Raw genomic sequence first — 22,215 nt, forward strand, 5'->3', positions numbered from 1 at the left:
AACCATGGAATTGAGCTTGATAGGACATTCTATTCTGACCTAGGCTTCCCAAAAGCATGAAGCAGACTACTTGTCCTGACAAAAATCCCTTTTTATTAAGTTACTGTGAATTCTTCTCATTCACATCCAGCAAAGTCTTTCAAGGGAGAATTTACAGTCACAGACCTTATCTGGCTTGGAGAGCTGCCAGGCCGATATCTTCAAAACTTGGCAAGGAGTCTCTGAGAGTCACGAACCAATTAAGCAAACTAATTCTCCTGCAACTCTATTCCCCTTTCGCTCCTCTTTATTCCCTATTGGAGGGGCCATTCACCGTCCACTTGTGGGTTTACTCCTGAGTTGACCCTTGTTCCTTAGCTGTTCCGTTCTCCTGGCAGCTCTGCGTATGCGCACACTGGGAACAGGCTCCAGCTGTTCTTCTGCCCCACTGATGTCCAACTCCGAAGGCAGCTGACAACTGTCAGGCGGGCCCTGGCCCCATCTCTGCCTCCGACGTAGAGCCCACATCAGAGCCTTCCCCAGACTCCAGGACTGGCCCATGTTCCTCCCTAACCTCCTCACTGTCTGAGTCTGCCACCAACTCCACTGGCTGCTGGTAGGCCACAATACATTCCCTTGCAGAAGGTAGCCAGTATCGGAAAGATGATCCTCAGAACTCTGTTCTTACCTCCTAAGACAGCCACAAACTTCTCCAGCAAAAACAAAATCTGTTTAATGTACATCAAATTCTTGGCCTTCAAGCGTTTCCTAAAACAGATCAGATGATATATGAATGTGCAAAGGTAACACAAAGCAAGACAGCCAAGCTGAACTTAAGAATATAACTGGTATGGCCCATGGAGGGAATTATGGTGAAGGACAAAGAACATATGCAGCTATATACCAAAATGGTCAGCATTTCAGTATCTTTGCCATAGAGGTTCTTCCCCAAAAGGATCAATAATCCACTTTCTGCTATGAGAGGTCTAAGAAGATAAGTTTTGCATCAGAACTTCCCCACTGTCTAGACCAGAGCTACACAATTCAATGGACGGGATTGAGACACACGGAGACCTTATAAATGCTGATGGGTCACAAAGGAATAACTGGCATGCCAAATAGTGGTTGGTGGTATGGCAGCAATCCTGGAGCTGGTAGCGTTGGTTAAACCTGGAGGAACTGGAAGGGGTTGGCAAGCACGCTTTTAGGGCAGAGATGACTGTAAAAAACTAAGTGGCAGCAGTCATGTTTAGTGGCAATGGATTTTGTTGAGTTTTCAGAAAACAGAAGGCTGCATAAGGCTGTTTCGCAGGCTATATGGAGCCACGGACTATATTTATGGATTTATTTATACAGGTAGTCCTCAATTTACCACCATAATTCAGCCCCAAATTTCTGTGGCTAAGCAAAACAGTTATTGAGTGAGTTTTGCCCCATTTTGCAACCTTTCTTGCCACAGTTGTTAAATGAGTCACTTCAGTTGTTAAGTTAATAACACAGCTGTAAAGTGAATCTGGTTTTCCCACTGACTTAGTTGTCTGAAAGTCGCAACAGGGGATCATATGACTCAGAGACACTGCAACCATCATAAACACAAGTCAGTTTCCAAGCGTCTGAATTTTGATCACTTGAGCGTGGGGACACTGCATACGGTCGTAAATGTGAAATAGTCATGTCGCTTTTCAGAGCTGTTGTAACTTTGAACGGTCGCTAAACGAAAGGCTGTAAGACGAGGACCACGTGTATTTTATATTTCTAGCCTAGATCGGTGGTCTTCCATTTAGGACTGCTTGCTTAACAACCATTCGAAGCTATATAAAACTTCCTGGAGGTACTTATGACCTGGTTCCAAAGAGCCAATCATGTACGACCATTAGCAACATCCTGCAGTCACATGACTATGTTTTATTACAGTTTGGGCAAAAATCAGCATTTACTTAGTTTTCGCAAAACTGGTCCATAGCCAACTATTAATTAGTTTAATGACTGTCACAGTCACTTTATGACTGCCACAAAAAAGGTCATAAAATTGTGGTCAGTCGTGTGGTTGACCCATTTTATGACCATCTTGAGTCACCACCACGTTGGGCAGGCTCCATTGCGGTCATATGTCAAGGACTACCTACATGTTGTGCAGGTCCAATCTAGATCATAAAACTACTTGCTATGGGTGTTTCTCCTCCTGTCTATCTAAGAGTGGAAAGTTAGAAATTGCCAGGTAGTTTGTAGCAAACCTCAATTTGCTGTTGTATGCAAACGTGGCCAACTCACATTTCCATAAACCGGAACCTCGAGTCGCAAACACTCACCTGTAACGTTCCATGTACTGAAGTAGCTGGGAGTGGGCGTGGCACAGCTAAAACGGATATAAAACATAAGACAATATTGAAGCCTATCCTGACCAGCATGATTTTGCCCAAAAGGCTTCTGAGAAGCCCACAAACAAGACATGTAGTGACATAATTCCGTGTGTTAGGATGGAGATTCCTTCTCCTAGCTTGTGGGTTGGTTTCCAAACGTTTCATTACCAGGCTAGGTAACATCTTCAATGGAGTTTATAGGGAATATCAGTGTCAGTGTTCTTCTGGGGCTTGGTGTGGTCAGTAGGTCTTGTGATGGGGAAGTCACGTCAAATGAGGGTCTTGTGATGGGTCAGGTATAGGTTGCACCAAGTGAGGGTCTTTTGAAAGGTTTTGTGATGGGGAGGTCACATCAGGTGAGGGTCTTGTGATGATGGGTCAGGTGTGGGTTGCATCAAGTGAGGTTCTTGTGATAGGTCTTGTGATGGAGAGGTCACATTAGGTGAGGGTTTTGTGATGATGGGTCAGGTGTGGGTTGCATCAAGTGAGGTTCTTGTGATAGGTCTTGTGATGTAGAGGTCACATTAGGTGAGGGTCTTGTGATGATGGGTCAGGTGTGGGTTGCATCAAGTGAGGTTCTTGTGATAGGTCTTGTGATGGAGAGGTCACATTAGGTGAGGGTCTTGTGATGATGGGTCAGGTGTGGGTTGCATCAAGTGAGGTTCTTATGATAGGTCTTGTGATGAGGAGGTCACACCGAGTGAGGGTCATTGGGAGGTGAAGTGCTAGTTGGGGGAAGGGGTTGTGTGAGTTGGTTGGCTGTGCGGTTGATTTGAATTCTGAGGGGTTCGTAGGCTGGTTGTAGGTCAATGTTTCTTTTGATGGAATTCCTTGTGGAATGCCAAGCTTATGTTAACCAGTTGTGGCTCCGTTACCTGAGCCTGTGTCATCGGCAGGAGAGGACTCCGAGAGTGAAGGAGAGGAGTTGGCAAGGCCTCCCTCTCCAGGACCCTCCTCTCTGGCAATGCCTTCAGTGTCCGCCGAAGGGCAAGAGATAGGGCCGGGGCCAAGCACGTCCACGCAGCCACAGATGGACAGTGATGAGGGTAATGAGTCTTGGCTGGATCCATGCCAGCGTCGCAGAGATAAGCGCGCGCAACAGAAGAAAAGGCATGCCCGAGATTAGGCTGAGTCACTGGACCACACCCCACAGGATATAAAAGGGAGCGTGGTGGCCAGTTAAACCTTGTGACGAACAAAGCTAAAGGCTTCCACGCCATTCTGCATTGCCAAACTTTTGCTGGATTATCTCTGGACTTGACTGACTCCGTAATTATTGAGCTGTTTCTTTTGATGTACCAGGAGTGGGGAGAAGTTATCTCTCCTCTTTGTAAATAATAAACTTTTGGCAGGCAGCCACTAGGTTGTTGCCAAGTTCCGTTATCATAAGGAAAAGGATTTTGCCGGCTGGTTTGGTCTTTAACTCTTGAACGTCTGTTGGTGTGTGTGCGTGTGGGTGGGGACAGAACACCAGTATTCAGGGACATCCACTTGGTCTGTTGTGTGGATGTTTGGGTGGTTTAGGGTGGGGAATTTGTGGTGGGTGGGAGTGTGTTTGGGGATTATTATGTTTGTTGGACCTGGTCTTTGGGTGTTAAGTGAATTTCGTTGTATGGGTATACTGGGTATACACGTACAATGACAATAAAGTTATTATTATCTCAGAGACTGGGAGTAATTTACAGTCTCTAACAAAAGCCTGACACAGATGGCAATGGGCAGAGACCACAACAAGAAAGCTACAGGTAGTAGCAGAGAGGCCCTCAGGCCTGACTCACCTGCGAACCGGTCACCTGAGTACTGTGGATGGAAGCAATGGTATCGATCAGATTGTGAGCTTCATCAATTATCACTACCTGATCCTTCAGCTGGATCCCAGATGCCCTTCGGGTAGCTTCATGCAGAAGCATTTGGTATGGCAGCACCACCAACTGCGGGACAGACAGAGGCATTCATTCAATGGGAAGTCCACCACTCTGATCTTTATCTGCAGAACAGATTTTTGGAAAATCTGTTTATATATATATATATATATAAACTATATATAGTGAATTGTGATTTCACTGAACTAGGGCTGCATAATATCTTGGTTTACGTAGGTAGAACCTGGCTAAAGAGACATACACATAAAACCTACAAAAAAGAAAGAAAAACATATATAAACAGATATATAGATATATCTTTTCACATGTAGACTATGAGTGAGTTGGGTCTTATTTATTCAATCTTATTTGTTAGATTTTATATTTCACAATTTTTCTAGGAGTTCAAAAAGACATATGTTGTTCCATGTCTACAAAGTAGGCTAACCAGGAAAATAATCACGGATTCAAAATCACCCTATTTCTTAGCTAACGATCATTTTGAATCTATCTATCTATCTATCTATCTATCTATCTATCTATCTATCTATCCATCTTCCTCCCAAAAAACTAAGGTGCGTCTTATACTCCAAAAAATACGGTATCTATCTATCTATCCATCCATCCATCCATCCATCCATCCATCCATCCATCCATCTATCTATCATCTATCTATCATCTATTAAATTTTTTGCAGGGACTACTCTGGGGGAAATGATTTTTAAAAATTAGTATAACAGAATAAAAAATAAACCATGAAAGTACAATATTATGAAATTAAAACCTGAGGTGATATTCATATTTATATCATATCATATTTATAGACCACCCATCTCTATCATGGAGCGGTTCTATAATCCACCCTTTTCACCACTACACCATACCGTGCTTGCAAATATGAAGTTTGCTCCTTAAAAATTGAGAATCCATTTAAATTCCTATTGTGTATGACTTCAAAGCAAACCCAGGTGATCCCAAAGAATACGTAAAAGGTCCCAAGGACAGAATATTTACAAAAGAAGAGGAAAACTAGGAAAACTGAAAAAAAAAAAAAACCCAAAAAAATTGATCAACCTTTTGAGGCATGAAAAAGCACCAGCCTAATCATCCCGCAGTGATTTAGCGAAAGGGTACAAGGCTACACACAAAGAAACGAAGCCATCTGTTTCCAGACGTCAGCAAAGCTTCAAGAGGAGATCCACAAATATCTACCTGAGCAGCTGGGATGGCGTATCGGCTTCCATAATAAGGGCAGGCCTTCATTTCTTTTCCCAGAGAAACCAGCTGCTCTATATCTTTCACTTCTACCAGCACCTCATCCCGAAGCAGCTGCAGAGGCTCATAGGAGTTAAATGGACACACCGTTCGGCTCACACGTCTCTTCTTGCCCTCGGTTGTCTCTGCGCCTGTATTCTTTTCTGAAGGCAAATCATCAGAGGGGAAAATTTTCAGAGCCATACGGCGCATTGTTAAGACAGCATTGTGATTGGTGTACAAGGACCATCCTTTAATCCCAAATGAGATATTGTATGCTTTATACCAGGGGTGTCAAACTCAATTTCATTGAGGGCCACGTCAAGGTTGTGTTTGACCTTGGAGGGGCGGGGGGGGGAGCATGGCCAGTGTGGGCGTGGCCAGCTCGACATCACTCATGTCGGGAGCGCCTGTGGTGGCCCAAACTCTCTGCCACCGAAAATGGGCCCCTGAGCTCCGTTTCTGACTGCGATGGCCTCCTGCAACCCTCCTGAGCTCCATTTTCACTGGCAGAGACACAGCAGGCCAGTCCTTCGCTATTTCCAGGGCGGCCACACGGGCCAAATCTGGCCCCCAGGCTTTGAGTTTGACTCTTTACACCACAAATCCCACCAGCCTCACTGTTTCTGTGATATCATGCACACTTTTTTTGTTTGTTTGTCCTTTTTTCCAGTACCGGTAATTCTTCAACTTGCGACCACAATTGAGCCCAAATTTTCTGTTGCTGAGACAGATGTTAAGTGAACTTTTATGGCCTTTCTTGCCACAGTTGTTAAATGAATCAGTGCAATTGTTGGCAATAGCACTTAGACTTATATACCGCTTCACGGTACTTTACAATCCCTCTCTAAGCGGTTTACATAGTCAACCTATTTCCCCCAACAATCTGCTCCTCCATTTACCGACCACGGAGAATGGAAGGCTGAGTCAACCTTGAGCCGATGAGAATCGAACCGCTGCCAGTGAGCGGAATTAGCCTGCCATACTGCATTTTAACCACTGCACCACTACGGCTCCTAGTAACACCGTTGTTAAGTGAACCTGGCTTCCCGTTTTGTTTGTCAGGTGATCCCAGGACCCCAGGATACTGCAACTGTCATAAATATGAGGTGATTGATCAAAACCAAAGTCAATACATGTCACTGTGATCGCCTTTGAAGAAGTGCTAAATATAATGCAATCATTATTACTCTCTACATCAGTGTTTCTCAACCTTGGAAGCTTGAAGATGGGTGGACTTCAACTCCCAGAAGCCCCCAGCCAGCGCTGCTGGCTGGGGGATTCTGGGAGTTGAAGTCCACCCATCTTCAAGCTTCCAAGGTTGAGAAACACTGCTCTACATGAAGGGGTGTCAGGGCACCCCACCTCTAAAAGAAAGCTAGAATTGTGAGACAAGACTCGTAAGGACGGTGTTCTTGCATAAGGTCTCATGAGATTTCAGGTTTCTAATTAAAAAAACTAATTTAAAGAAATATTTTCCTGTGCTCCTAACACTGCATGAGATCAAATACCAGTGCCTCAGGGCATACAAAAGCTTCCATTCAAATTGGTTCATGCACAAAACGTTCCATTTCAAGCATGAAATTACTGTATTGAGTACAAAAAAATTGACTGTTCCAAGAATTTCGGAAAGGTTTTTGCATCCAAACAGATCTCTTTCAATGCAACAGCCTGTTTTACACTCAGGAGCATTTTTAAATACGTTGAAAACAGCCAGTTTCATAACCCCAAACAGGAACTTTGGAGAAACTTTTACACCTTTTGGATCCAAGCATCCACCAACTGCTTACTGGTTCCTGCTACTTATAGGACTCCAATTGGACTCTAATGTAAGCAAAAGAGAGCAGCTCACCCATAATATTTCAAGCACCAAATAGTCTGCACATCTCTATACCACAGGTATAGAAAAATTCCAACATTAGCAAACTACTAAGAAAAAAGCTTGGGATAAACCAGGGGTGAAATGCTCCCGGTTCGGATCGGATCTCCCAATCCGGTAGCGATGGAGGCAGGTGGTTCGGAGAACCAGTAGCAAAAATCCCTGCCCTGCCCCCCATGCCCAGCTGAGCCACACAATCATCAGAGGCTTTTTTTTTTACTTTTAAAAGCATTTTTTTCTACAACCTCTTCGGCCGAAAAAATGCTTTTAAAAGTTAAAAAAAAAAGAAAAGCCTCTGATGATCGCACGGCTCAGCTGGGATCGTCAGAGGCATTTAAAAGAAAAAAAACCGTTTTTTAAAAAAGCCTCTGCCATCAGGCAACTCAGCTGGGATCATCAGAGCCTTTTGAAAGCATTTTTTTTACAACCTCTTCGCTGAAGAGGTTATAGAAAAAATGGTTTTAAAAGTAAAAAAAAAAAAAAAATGGCCACACCCATTCAGTCACATTACACCCCACCCACCAAGCCACACCCACAGAACCGGTAGTAACAAATTTTAGATTTCACCACCGGGATAAACCCCATATCTGTCCTACCATCTGCATGGATGGCATGGAATATTTACTGTTGGGCTGAAGAAAACAAAAACCGAAAACCAAGAAAAGAACTAAGTGAAATACCCTAATAGGAAATTAGCAATAGCACTTAGACTTATATACCACTTCACAGTGCTTTACAGCCCTCTCTAAGTGGTTTTAGAGTCGGCATAATATCCCCAACAATCCGGGTCCTCATTTTACCCATCTCAGAAGGATGGAAGGCCGAGTCCACCTTGAGCCTGGTGAGATTTGAACTGCCAAATTGCAGGCAGCCGGCAGGCAGCAGAAGTAGCCTGTAATACTGCACTCTAACCAGCGCACAACCGAGGTTCTTAGCTGGTTGGAATGCTGAATAGGAGCAATCCAGACTACAGGTAGTCCTCGATTTATGACAATTAAGCCCAAAATTTCTGTTGTTAAGTGAGACATCTGTTAGGTGAATTTTGCCCCATATTACAACCTTTCTTGCCACAGTCGTTAAGTGAACCACTGCAGTTGGTAAATTAGTAATCCGGTTGTTAAGTGAATCTGGCTTTTCCATTGACTTTGCTTTCAGAAGGCTGAAAAAAAGGATCACGTGACCTTGAGACACAGCAACGGTCATAAATATGAATCCGTTGCCAAGCATCTGAATTTTGATCACATGATCATGGGGATGCTACAAAGGACATAAGTGTGAAAAACGGTCGTAAGTCACTTTTTCCAGTGCCGTTGAATGGTCGAATGGTCACTAAATGAGCTGTTGTAAGTCGAGGACTTCCTGTACAGGTAGTCAACAAAGTTTCGACGGACCTCACCCAAGATACTTATGACCTGGTTCCAAAGTTTTGACTGTTTGCTTAACAACTGTTGCAAAAAAAAAAAAAAAAAAGATTGGTCAGTCGTATGATGACCCATTTTATGACCATCACAACTTATGACTGTAGTTGGCAGGCTCCATTACAGTCATAAGTCAAGGAGTGCCTCTATAAAGTATTTTGCAGTTCCCTCTTGTTGAAGATTGTCGCCCCCATCACTTTAACACACACAGCCTCCATTTATTTGGCTTCAGCCAAGTAATTACATGGATCCGTCAGGACTCCTTGACGTACCACGTTTATTCTTCTGCATCTCCATACAACGATCGTTGATGAGCTGGACAGGTCCCAGGCCTCGCACTTCCTCGTTCACACATAAGTTCTAAAAGTAATTGACAGGTGCAAACAGAGATCAGTTATTAAACCAGTTATTAAAGTTTGGTCTAAGGGTTAAGACAGAGTTCCCCAACCTTTCCAGCTTTGAGGACTGGGGATGGAGGAGGCAAGAGGGAATGGTTCCGCAGGAGTGGCCAGCAAGTGCATATGCCGCTCCATTTGCACAAGCGGCCTGCATGTGCACCCACCACTCATGCAAATGGAGTGCATGTGCTTGCCCGCTTGCACAAGTGGGGATACACATTCATGCACGTTTGCCTGTCACTTCGGAACCCCGGTTCCAAACAGCTCATGGCCCAGTAGTACGCCGCGGCTCGGGGGTTGGGGACTCCTGGTTTAAGGCACTAGGCTTAAAGAAACTGGGAAACCATGAGTTCAAGTCCCGCCATAGGCAGGAAAATCATCCAAGATGACAGTGGGCCAATCAATCTATCACAACACAACACCATTTACAAAGTTGTTGTGGGAAAAATTGTAGTAAAGTGTGGTGCATATGTTTGCCACCTTGGGTTATTGTAAAAATAATAAAGGTAGGAGAGAGAAAGAGAGAGGTGGGGGAAGAGAGAGAGAAAGGTGATAGAAAAGAAATTTCACTGTGTTCCCTTCAGTATCACAGTTGGGCAAGGAGAAAACAATGCAAATTTCTTTCAACAACCCAAAAAAGCTGTAAAGATTCACAAATATAAGAATTCACCATGAAAACAATGCATTGTCTCCAAGGCTGCTAATAAGATGCATTGTTTGGCCACGGAATACTTACATTGAATTCAGGTTCCTGAAATTACTTTTAAAATTATTCTTTTGGTTGGCATTTTAGAACTCCTGAGTCAGAGGACTATCAAAGGAAAGCCACATTGAGTTCTTTTTATCTCCCCTTTCATCACTTAGTCAAGCATTATTAGTCTTCTGCCTTGTATGCATTCCCACCTCATAATACAGACTGATAACAGAGGGAAAGTGTACTGTGTGGGAATAAAAATGATATTGTCAACTCGCAAAGCATCCCTGGCCTGCTCTCGAGTTGCCATAAGCAAGGGGGGATGGGAAACCGACAAAATGGCACAGCAGCCAAAGACAGATGCATTCCAGACTTATCGTTCTCAAGGCTGTATCTCAGGGTTACCTACAGCGGCCAGAGGGGAGTGGTCTCTACAACCCGCGAAATTGCTCCACTGGCAAATGTGACTGATGACACACCCTGGGGGGAGGAGGGAAACTGAGAAAAGATTGCGGCGTAGATAACGTAGGGTCAGAGCTGGCTTCACTTGGGAATGTGCCGCCATGAAGCTCCTAATAAATAACTGGATTTCTTTTGAAGCTTGGCTCAAGGCTCATGATTTAATTAGGGCATCCGTCAGAACCCTGACAGATATGAGGCGACACAGGGAAACCAAACACAAGCTTGCTCATTTTGGTGGCAGTACCTAGGTTATGGCTCCTTGAAGGAATATCCGAATTCTTTACTCCCCCTTTTATTATTAGTGTTGTTGTTGTTATAGTTATTATTCTGGTGCTTTGCATGTACACCAATAGCTTCTGGAGACAAATTATTTGTGCGTCTAATCACTCTTGGCCAAATAAAGTATTCAATTCCATTCCATTCTATTGCTTTGAGAAAGATACCTACCTGCCTAGAGCCCAAAGACACCAGGCGAGTCTCCTTACTAAAAGGGCTCTTCTGAACTTCATGGATAAACTGAGCCAGCTGGGAATGTGTCCGGCTGCAGTAATAAATCTGCAAAAGAGACTGAGAAGGTATCAGAATCCTATTCATGAAGAGCAGTGTTTCTCAACCTTGACAACATTAACATGTGTGGACTTCAACTCCCAGAATTCCCCGGTCAGAATGCTGGTTGGCTGGATGGATATTGAGGGAGCTTGGTTGTTACAGGAGTACAGAATCTTGCAACCTTTCTTGCCACAGTTGTTAAGTGAATCACTTCAGTTGTTAAGTTAGTAATGGGTGTAAAGTGAACCTGGTTTTCCCATTGACTTTGTTGTGAGGTCACAAAAGGGGATCAAGAGCCGAGGTGGCACAGTGGTTAGAGTGCAGTACTGCAGGCTATTTCAGCTGACTGCTAGCTGCAGTTCAGCAGATCGAATCTCACCGGCTCAAGGTTGACTCAGCCTTCCGTCCTTCCAAGGTGGGTAAAATGAGGACCCAGATTGTTGGGGGCAATATGCTGACTCTGTAAATCACTTATAGAAGGCTGTAAAAGCACTATGAAGCGGTATATAAGTCAAAGTGCTATTCCTATATGACACAGAGTACAGTGTTTCTTGTCCATTGTCTACTCTCTTATTTTGATCCTTGAAATACTGAATAGAGATTACAAGACGAGAGGATTGTTGGAGTAAAGATTTTAAAATAAACTTAAAGGCTCTTGCAGATAACTTGGTGTTTGCTTTTGGAAGATCTTTTAAAGGGATTTGAAATGGGTGAAATGCTCCCGGTTCGGCCCGGTTCGACCAAACTGGTAGCAATCGGTGGTTCAGAGAACTGGTAGCAATGGCAGCGCGAGGCTCCGCCCACCCGCCCGGTCGTTACTTCCTGGTTTTAACCAGGAAGTAACCTGTTTTTTATCCTCTGCGCATGTGCAAAAGGGTTTGCGCATGCACAGAGGGTCTAAGCGCGCACGTGGCGTGTACACTTCTGAACCAGTTGGGAAGGTAAGTAGATTTCACCCCTGATTTGAAACATTAATGGGGAAACTAAAAGAATTTGGTAGCAGATTTTAAGATCAACAAACAAAAGATGATGATGTTAACATCATCAAAGAGATCAAAGAGAATTAATGAATAAAATGGTTTTTGAGTAGTAAATTATTATCTGGATATCATTATGACAAATATGAACTGTATGTTATTTCAAAATAATTAAGCTAAGACATGGAATGAGGTTTAAAAGACATGTTTGGATGGGAAAAACTAAATTGTCATTGCTAGAAGTATTTTTGTGATAAAAATGAATCTCTTGCCTGGAATGATGTTTTTGTTTCAGACAATACCTGTTTTGACAACTGATATACCATTTAAATAGTGGGAAAAGACAATTACAAACATTGAATCACTTAATTCCATATTTTGCCAGCAAATATTGGCAACGTGATATTAGGCTGCTTCGGGGTTTCTTTTCAAAAAGATTGGCTATCCCTGATTTAACTATATGTTAAAAAATGAAACAAAGTGTTAAATTTTAACTGAAAGAAGCAGGAAAGGATTAAAACAGATAAAGGAAAATTGGCAGGCTATGCAAAGAGCTGTCCAAACAATTTACTATTAATTCCCATGGATGGCTCTGCAAAGCAGTTGCAGGAAGAAACATGTACCCCTTGCAACTTGCCTTTGCAACATGCTCTTCCTGTAGATCATCATTGTCATCATCACTATCCACTCCAGTTAACCTAAAGCGTGAAAAGAGAAAAGTTATGCTCAGAAATATTTTTGCCATACACTAGCCTGGCCCAGGGGTGAAATGGACCGGATCGCCCGATCCAGTAGCGATGGTGGCGGGTGGTTCGGAGAACCGGTAGCAAAAATCCCTGCACACACACACCCCCATGCTCAGCTGAGTCACACGATCATCAGAGGCTTTTTTTTTGTTTACTTTTAAAAGCATTTTTTCTACAACCTCTTCCAACGAAAAAAATGCTTTTAAAAATTAAAAAAAAGCCTCTTGATGATCGTGCAGCTCAGCTGGGATCATCAGAGGCTTTTCAAAGCATTTTTTTCTGCAACCTCTTGGCCAAAGAGGTGGTAAAAAAAATGCTTTGAAAAGTCTCTGACGATCCCAGCTGAGTAGCCTGATCGGCAGAGAGGTATTTTAACAAAAATACCTCTCTGCCGATCAGGCAACTCAGCTGGGATCATCAGAGAGGCTTTTTAACAAAAATACCTCTCTGACGATGAGGCAACTCAGCTGGGATCGTCAGAGAGGTATTTTTTAAAAAGCCTCTCTGACGATCCCAGCTGAGTTGCCTGATCGGCAGAGGCTTTTCAAAGCATTAGAAAAAATGCTTTGAAAAGTTTAAAAGAAAAAAAGTTGGCCATGCCCACCCAGTCACATTACCCACCACCACCAAGCCACACCCACAGAACCGGTAGTAACAAATTTTACATTTCACCCCTGGCCTGGCACAATCAGATTATCTTCTAAACAACACATTTCAGAATGGCCCCAGCAGTTTCTACTAGTACAGTGTTGGCGAACCAGTGTGGGCTCAGTGTATCAAAAATTTAGAAAATGCCTAACCTGACTCTGCTGATGTGTCATACACACACACACACACACACAACACCTGAATAAAAGAGAACTAATTATACATTTCTTTATGTAAAAAAAAAATACAGTACAATCATGTGTGTGATTCCCCAGGATCTGCTGTGTGCTGCTTACCTTCAAGCAGTGCTCACTTTCTATGGACAGGCCCCTATGGCCTACCCATGGAAGCTGTTGTGGCCGGTCGGCCACCGGCCCCTCCAACAGCTGAATCAGATGAGGAGGTGGAGTGGGAGTCAGGGCCAGCATTAAGGCAACCTGAGATCACTGAAGGGGAAGAGGGAATGGAGCTGTCAGAGACAGAGGCAGAGCCTGGACCGTCCGTCAGCCCTCAGATGGAGAGTCAATAACCCCAAGGTCTGGAGGTGGCTGATGAGGAAGTGGAGGAGCAGCTGGGTCCAGTGCCTGACCTACAGATGAGCAGAAGGCAGAGGAGAGGAAAGCAGTGGAAATCTATGGGCTGATCCTTGGGATGGAAGAGGCACCACTGCTAGTGAAGCCCCACCCTAGCTCTGGGGATAAAAGGCAGGGGGCAGAGATGAATAGGTGTGGCAGACAACTATTCATCTCCCTGCCGGACAGACTTGTTAGCCTGCTGTGTGAGAGAGAGACTTTTTGCTGGGGCTGCTGGTGCTCCTAATAAAGGAATCATTGATTTAACCACAGAGGGTTTGTTGTGTTGGGAGCCGGGACAGAACAAAAGCTCTGGACTTTGTTCTTGAACCAGCTTTAGAGAATGCTCTTCTGCAGCTTTTGCGGCCCCCAGAAATCATATGAAAGCAAGTCCCATTCTTGCACAATTTTCAGAAGCTATGGCCATCTCACACAAGTTCCAAAGACATCACACATGAATGAGGCATACTTTTGAGATTTGTTGTCAAATGTTAATGAATGCTGATGTGTCATCCAAAATATCATGACATGTCACCTTTGACATACATGTCATATGTTCACCATCACTGTGATCATCATCCACCCAAACCTTGGCTTCTGGGATTTAATAACTGGAAGATTCTATCATCTCTTGGGAGGAAAAATTGACAGAATACCTGGTGCCGAGTCTGAATTGAGCTCAACTCCTACCTAAACTCCCCGTGACCAGGGGAGCCTTCGCACAAGTTCGCCTGGTGCGCCAGTTGCGCCCTTTCCTGGACCAAGATGACCTTCGCACAATTACTCATGCCCTGGTTACTTCCCGCTTGGATTACTGCAATTCCCTCTACATGGGCCTGCCCCTGAGATGCACCCGGAGACTCCAGCTGATCCAGAATGCAGCTGCACTGGTTGTTATGGGAGCCCCTCGTTACTCCCATATAACACCCCTCCTGCGTGAGCTGCACTGGTTACCAGTGGTTCTCCGGGTCCGCTTCAGGGTGCTAGTCCTCACCTATAAGGCCCTTCATGATTTAGGTCCGGGATATTTGCATGACCTTCTCCTGCCTGCCTCTCACCGTCCTGTTCGGTCACATAGGGCCGCTCTCCTCAGGGTTCCGACGGCGAGCCAATGTCACCTTGCTGTGCCCAGGGGTAGGGCATTCTCTGTGGGTGCTCCCAACCTCTGGAATGAATTACCTACCAAGCTCCGGACTGCTCCTGATCTCCGCTCCTTCTGTCAGGACTTGAAGACTTGGCTTTTCAAACAAATAGGCTGAGATTGATTCCGGGCTTTATTATTTACTACTAATTAATTATTAGGATTAAATTATGATTTTATTGTACTTGTTTCTTAACTTGTTCGCCGCCCTGAGTCCTTCGGGAGAATGGCGGCATATAAATACATGTAATATTATTAATAATAATAATAATAATAATAATAATAATAATAAACCAAAGGCTTTCATGGATGCTAACCTAACCTTGCTAGAAAACTTGCGAGAGAGATACATATTTCTCTAGAGAATTTAATTCCTTGCTTCAAGCTCTTGTAGTCATTCCAGTATTCATACCTATTTCCTATTTTCTGCTCCTCATCACTTTCGTATTCTGTAAGGATGAGATCTTCCTCACTCGCATCTGAAAGCTCCAAAGAACCAGGCTCAGTGGGAGTAGATAAGCTATCCTTGCTGAGCTGAAGCAGGTGCTCTGCCTCCTTGTCCTCCATCCGCTAAAATAAACACAAGGAAAACATCTGTCAATCCAAGCCAGGTAATCTGTCATACCTAGGAAGTCTTCTGAGCCCTTACCCTTTCTCAATGAGGAATTAGCTCATGCAGGAAACCAGTGGGAAATGGATGGCTAGATAGATAGAGGGATAATAAATATAATTTATTTTTCAATACTTGTCTAATATGCTATGCCTACAATATTGGGTAGTCACTGCAAATAAAAATCAATATAGAAGCTAGTTCCAAAAGAGCAATTCTTATCTAATTATAGATTTACAGTTCATAAATTCCTCATTTATCTATTATCCTCAACTCATACACTGTTCATGTAGTTTTCTTTGAGGCAGTATAAGATAACTTTGGATCAACTTTTTTTTTCATTACAATCCATTAATCTCCAATGTTATTTGTGAGAAAATTATTTTAATTTTTATTCCCAGCACTGGAAATGCTCACCTTCCTTTTAGACACATATTTCAATTTCACATTGTGTCGAATTTGCTCAAGGTATGCTTCTCGTTTCTTCCTCTTGATCTGCTCTTCCTAAAGAAATCAGAGAATTGCATGGAAAATTCAACCAACTGGAACCTGAAAGTTGTTGTCAAAAATATTGCTGTAAGATTACTTCACAACATATAACATTTAATGATTCTTTACAGAAGTTCTGAACAATTCATGTTGCCAAATATTTGATGAGCAAAGGCCCCAACTGTTTTTTAAGCAGACGTTCTTATATTTCTCATTTTAACATGTTATCAGTGTAAAATGAGATCTATTAGTAAGCAAGTCTTTAGATAAACAAAGGAATACCAGATTTTGTCCAACTTAAAAGCATTAAATCATCTACTAAACGTTTTTAAATTGTAACTGCAACTCTTTTTCTGGTTTTAAGGGCCCATATACCACCATTGTACTGTGTTCATCTATCTGAGGATGGGAGAAATACATTATAGGTTTTTTTTAATGAAACACTGGAGTGCCACCAAATATGTTCATTTCTAAGTTTCTAAAGCAGGACTGTCAAACTGCAGCATCACGGCAGCATCATGTGACATATTGCAACTTTTTTCCCCTTCGCTAAACCGGGAGTGGGCGTGGCCAGTGTGTGACACATCCACCTGTGGGCCGCGAGTTTGGGAGCTCTGTTCTAAAGCATCAATTTTATTTTCTTAGATGCCATTTTCTTCTTAGAGTATCATATCTATTCCTCCTTTGCTCTTTTTATTAAAAATACAGCACATGCAAAAGGTAGAAGAGTGGCGTTTGATGGTTGCAACTAAAAGAAGAGCATGAATTACAATGAGGCAGGTGTCAATAATACATAGTTTTCTATTTATATCTATGAATACATCATCAGGATTGAATAAAGACGGACCAATAAGCAACCTATTTTTACCTTCAGTCTATGTATCATTTCCTGCTCTTTTTTCTCCTGCACAAATTGCACTATCCAGTCTGGTTCACTGGTCACTGGCTGGCTGGCTAAAGGCTTTGTTTTGCTTTTCCCGAGTTCATCTTCTGCATCTTTTCCATTGATTTTAGTTGCTAATAGCTGTGTCTCCTCCAGTTTCTTTTTCTCTTCAAAATCCCGAAGCCACGAGAGAGCACCACAAATCAAACTTAATGATTTACCCTAACAGGGAAGAGGAAGTGCAGGTATATCTTTATATTTATTATTTTAGAATATTGTTTCCTGATAGCTTATTTGTACCCTATGACTATCATTAAGTGTTGTACTTATGTTTCTTGATGAACGTATATTTTCTTTTATGTACACTGAGAGCGTATGCACCAAGACAAATTCCTTGTGTGTCCAATCACACTTGGCCAATAAAAAATTCTATTTTATTCTATTCTATACCATAACATAAACAGGATGTTAACATTTCCAAATAAAATTCTATAAGATTTTAACATTTATATTTGTGTTTATTTTTGACAAAACATTTTCTAGGCTAGCTGTAGGAGTCACAATAACCACCTATTAGATAGCAAGTAGCTACCATCCCTTCCTGACTCGTCTGGCAAAGTGCTTGCTCCCTATTGCTCCCAATCCTTACGCTCAGGTATGTCCCCAGAGTATGGTCAATGAAGACAAGATGGGTACAATGTCCATGAAAAATAGGTGGTGCTTCAATCACACTTTCATGGATGCCATATGGACTATTTTCAACATTCTCTAGGGACATTCCTGGTCACACCACTATCTTGATAACAGAAAGGCGAGGTGGGGGGGGGCTGTTAAAATAAAAAAGAGACTTACTGTGCCAGTTGGGCTCTCAAATATGCCAATCTTTCCCATCTCCAAGACCTGATAAAGTTTAGCCATAAATTGCTCTTGAATGGGATATGGTGTATAAGGAAAGGGAAAATTCACTCTAGCCTTTTCTTCAGTTTCTTCTGTCATCTCCTGCCTTGAGAAGGAGGGGAAACATATTTTAAAAAATCCTTAAACAGATGTTTTATGTTTATGTTTGTTTATGTTTTATTAAATTTGTATACCGCCCTACTCCCGAAGGACTCAGGGCGGTGAACAGGCACAGAATAAAATACAGAAATACAAAAGTTAGAAACAATTTAAAACCAAATTAAATAATTTAGCCCAAGACAATTAAAAATCCCAATAATTTAAAACAAATTAAAATTTCAGTTTAAAAATTTAAGAGAAAGGGGAGAAAATTAGGCCAGGCCGGCTTGCTGGAATAGGAGGGTCTTAAGAGCACGGCGGAAAGTGCGCAGATCCGGGATCCTCCGTATCTCCGGGGGGAGCTCGTTCCAGATAGTGGGTGCCCCCACAGAGAAGGCCCTCCCCCTGGGGGCCGCCAGTCGACACTGCTTGGCTGACAGCACCCGGAGGAGCCCCTCTCTATGAGAGCGTACCGGCCGGCGGGAGGCTGTTTGTGGTAGTAGGCGATCCCGTAAATAAAGTAACTGTTAGCATAACTCCAAAAGAAAACATTAAACAAACACACATGGAGAACCAAACTGACTCTCTGCAATTCTCAATAAATCCTCAATAAATCTGATTGTTTTTATCCCTGCAAGGATTTGGTCTTCCAAACCACTATAGGGCCCCTTTTGTGGGAATTATACATAAATCTGCTAAATCCTGAGCTTTTTATTGTCTTGCACTTTGATTATTTATTCTTCTTGCTCTTCATATATTAGTCTCATTGTTTAAACAAGTATGTTCTCATCAACTATTATCAACTATGATTTAGGCCAGTTGACAGCCTAGGTTACAGCAGTAAAAATATATATAATTTTAATTCACTTTAACCTATTATTACATTTATACACTGCCTGACTCCCAATAAATGTCAAATTATAACACATTTAAGAGTCTACAGTCAAATGAGATATTTAACTGTGAATGTTTTAACAGCAGCTAGAATTGTATTTGCTAAGAATTGGAAAAAAGAGAAAATATCTAGTGAAGATGAAGTTATTAAGAAAATTATGGAATGTGCTGAAATGAGTAAATTGACATTTGAAATTCGAGAACAGGAAGATAAACAATGTTATTTGATATGGGATCTATTTTATCAATGGCTAGATAATAAGGCATGGAAATGAAGTATGAAATATGAAATTAATGTGATGATAAAATATACGAAGTGATTTCTTAAGGGAGTTAAGTCTTGGTTAAATAATTGTTAAATGAGAATAATGATAATATTTTTTAAGTGTTTTTATAGTGATTTTTTGAGTGTATTATGAACCGCCCTGGGTCTTCGGAGAGGGGCGGCATATAAATTGAATAAATAGAAATATAAATTGAATAAATAAATATAAAGGGATATATAAAATTGTTAAATAAGAGAAATTAAATAACTTGTAAATGTTGGATATGGGATAAGCACAAAAGGATTTTAACGGATCGACACACTTTCTGTGATTGTAATGGATGATGGTTGTTTTGTGTTTTGTCATGTTTAAAAATTAAAAAAAAAAATTTTTTTAAAAAGAGTCTACAGTCGTGTCCGAGGGTCAGACCTGACTGAATGACTGAGGATAACGAGGATAGTTCAAATTGGCTGGGAATTTTGGGAGAGGTACTCCCTGTAGCTTGGGGAAAAGAACAAAGTTTTCTAATTCTTTTGCAATTTCCGGGTGAAATTTGCGGGATAAACTGAGTTTGACTTCCAACATGCCCACCACCACTGATTCATTTAAAGTTCTCTCACTTCCCAAGACCCCCCCCCTTAGCGACACCTACCTTACGTCGCTGCTGCCCCTCTAAAAAGCGAAGTGACTTCGAATTGACCGCAAAGCGCTTTTTCCGACCCACACACACACACACTTTCTTTCCTCGAGATGACGTCACTGGCTTCCCCCTCGCGACCGGCAAAAAAAAAAAAAAAAAAAAGGAGGTGGGAGCCCTCTGCGCAAAAAAAACAACCCCTGCCCGTTTGTAGAACTTCCCGCTAAACACGCGCCACCGCAGGCTATTGGCTAGCCAACCTGCCGCCGCTCAACGCGTAACCAATCAGAGGACAACAGTCAGAAGGACGCTTTCTCCAGAGCGAGCGCGCGCGGGCCTCACGGCCGCTTCCGGTTGGCTTTATGAGGCGGGTTGTGACAGGGGTCGGCCGTTTGATCGCGGCTCCTGCCAAATTGGGAGTCCAGCCGGCATTTCAGTTCCATTTTAACTTTGAATAGGCTTTGCGCGGAAGATAAATTTACTCGAGGGTTAATCCTCGCGGCGTGCAAGGCTTATTTTTAGACAGATTTGGCCTAGAGCGTCCTTGTACGTACATTAGGAGCCTCAAACATCCGTATTGATGATGGGTTCAATGTTAAATAATTACAATATTTTTTTTTTCGTACACCGTTCAGAAGTAAACATATTTATCATGTATATTCTGCTTCCTTCCCCTTGGAGGGCTCCAGTTTATTTAACCATCTTCCCTGCTGAGGCTTTTATTCCTGGCCTCTCACCCAGGATGGCCTCAGAAGCATCACCTGTCGAGGTGCACAAGAACAGATATTCAGGAGGGCAGAGCAGTTCAGTCTGAGAAGCCTTGGGGTACTGATGCCCTGGTCGACTGGGCATCACTGGAGCCAAGAGACATGCTGGGGGAGGCCAAAGGAGCAGCTGTTCCACCATTTTTCTTTCTGGACTGCCTCCTATGGCCAGCTTGTCAATTGGTGCCCTCTGTCTTTTAAAAGTATAGGCTTGGAAAGGTCTTTGGAGGTCTTCTAGCTGATGCAATGCCCTGTAGAAGAATTCTCATATCATCCCAAACAGTAGAATAGAATAACAGAAGGGACCTTGGAGGTCCTCTAGTTCAACTCCCTGCTTAGGCAGGAAACCCTACACCACTTCAGATAAATGGTTATCCAACATCTTAAAAACTTCCAGTGTTGGAGCATTCACAACTTCTGGAGGCAAGTTGTTCCACTGATTAATTGTTCTGTCAGGAAATTTCTCCTTAGTTCTAGGTTGCTTCTCTCCTTGTTTAGTTTCCACCCATTGCTTCTTGTCCTGCCCTCAGGTGCTTTGGAGAATAGCTTGACTCCCTCTTCTTTGTGGCAGCCCCTGAGATATTGGAACACTGCTGATCATGTGTCCAAACATTGCTTGTAAAACTCCATTGCTGCTGCATCCGTGACTCTTAAGAAAGAAGCTGAATAGTTATCCCAGTCAAGAAATTTCTTATTTCAAATTTGGATTTCTCCCTGTAAGTTTGTCACCTACCAGTTGTTGTCGTACCCTCAGGCATTACAAAAAAATAAATCCACACCCTCTGCCCTGTGACATCTCTGCATCCATTGGAAAACTGCCATCTCTTCCCTGAAGCCTTCTCTTTTTTTACACTAAACATAACAAGTTCCTTTAACTGTCCTTTGTAAGCTTTAGCCTTCAAGACCTTTACCATTTTGTCACTCTTCTCTGCACTTTTTCCAGTATCTGAGCATCCTGTTGGTATTCTGATTAGCAGAACAGGACACAGTATACAAGATACAATTTGAGCAGTGCAACATAGGGTAATGCTATCTTCCCATGATCTTGACAATACACCTCTGTTCATTCACCCCAAAACTGCATTGGCATGCAGGAGCTGTGGCATACTGATAGCTCATGTTTAATTTGTTGACTACTAGGATACCCAGATCCTTCAAATACTACCTGCCTTGTGTCTGTGCACATGTTTTTTTTCCTAAGTAGAAAACCTTACATTTTTCACCATTGAGCCACATATTGTTGGTTAAGGGCCCAATATTCAAATCTGTTAAGATTCTTTTGAACCTTGATCTTCTGAGGTATTGGCAATGCCTCCAGCTTTGTGTCATCCACAAATTTCATGAGCATCTTTCCTATTTCTTTCATCCGAGACATTTATGAATATAATAAAGAGTACCTGGGCCAGGACAGAACTCTGTGGTACCCCACTGCATATCTTCCTCCATGTGGATGTAGAACCATTAAGAACTATATATTTGGCAACAATTGTTCAGCCAACTGTGAATCCATCTCATAGTGGGACCATCCATCACATATTGTTCCAGTTTATTAAGAAGTTGGTCATGGTCTACTTTATCATAATTTACTGAAGTCTAAATATACTACAGACCATTTCCTTGATTCACTAATCTAGTTGCATTGTCAAAGAAAGCAGTAAGATTTATCTGGCACAACTTATTTTGAATGCATCCATGCTGGCTTCTGATCATAATCTTGTTTGTTTTTAAGTGCTTGCA

The 22,215-nt window shown here is 42.5% G+C and overlaps 1 protein-coding gene across 4 annotated transcripts in view; it reads right to left on the minus strand.

Moving 5' to 3' along the window:
* DDX11 (DEAD/H-box helicase 11) overlaps nt 1–22,215 on the minus strand; it is a 49,504-nt gene that overhangs the window by 26,384 nt on the left and 905 nt on the right. For 2 of the 4 annotated variants that reach the window (XR_015728850.1, XM_087873705.1), the window contains exons 2-12: nt 17,774–17,924; nt 16,907–17,143; nt 15,967–16,053; nt 15,352–15,509; nt 12,470–12,530; nt 10,754–10,861; nt 9,025–9,112; nt 5,414–5,619; nt 4,118–4,270; nt 2,289–2,335; nt 668–747 (exon numbers count right to left, since the gene is read on the minus strand). Coding sequence is in view for 3 of the 4 variants with exons in the window: in XM_087873705.1 (XP_087729831.1) it covers nt 668–747; nt 2,289–2,335; nt 4,118–4,270; nt 5,414–5,619; nt 9,025–9,112; nt 10,754–10,861; nt 12,470–12,530; nt 15,352–15,509; nt 15,967–16,053; nt 16,907–17,143; nt 17,774–17,917 (1,369 nt within the window). In the remaining variant the exon portion in view is untranslated. Of the gene's footprint in view, nt 1–667; nt 748–2,288; nt 2,336–4,117; nt 4,271–5,413; nt 5,620–9,024; nt 9,113–10,753; nt 10,862–12,469; nt 12,531–15,351; nt 15,510–15,966; nt 16,054–16,906; nt 17,144–17,773; nt 17,925–19,729; nt 19,847–22,215 lie in introns of those variants that run through there. The other 2 variants (XM_034402751.2, XM_087873706.1) reach the window with 2 other exon arrangements.

Source organism: Pantherophis guttatus, chromosome 7, assembly GCF_059756535.1.
Source record: "Pantherophis guttatus breed Tessera chromosome 7, ASM5975653v1, whole genome shotgun sequence".
Classification (NCBI taxonomy): Eukaryota; Metazoa; Chordata; class Lepidosauria; order Squamata; family Colubridae; genus Pantherophis; species Pantherophis guttatus.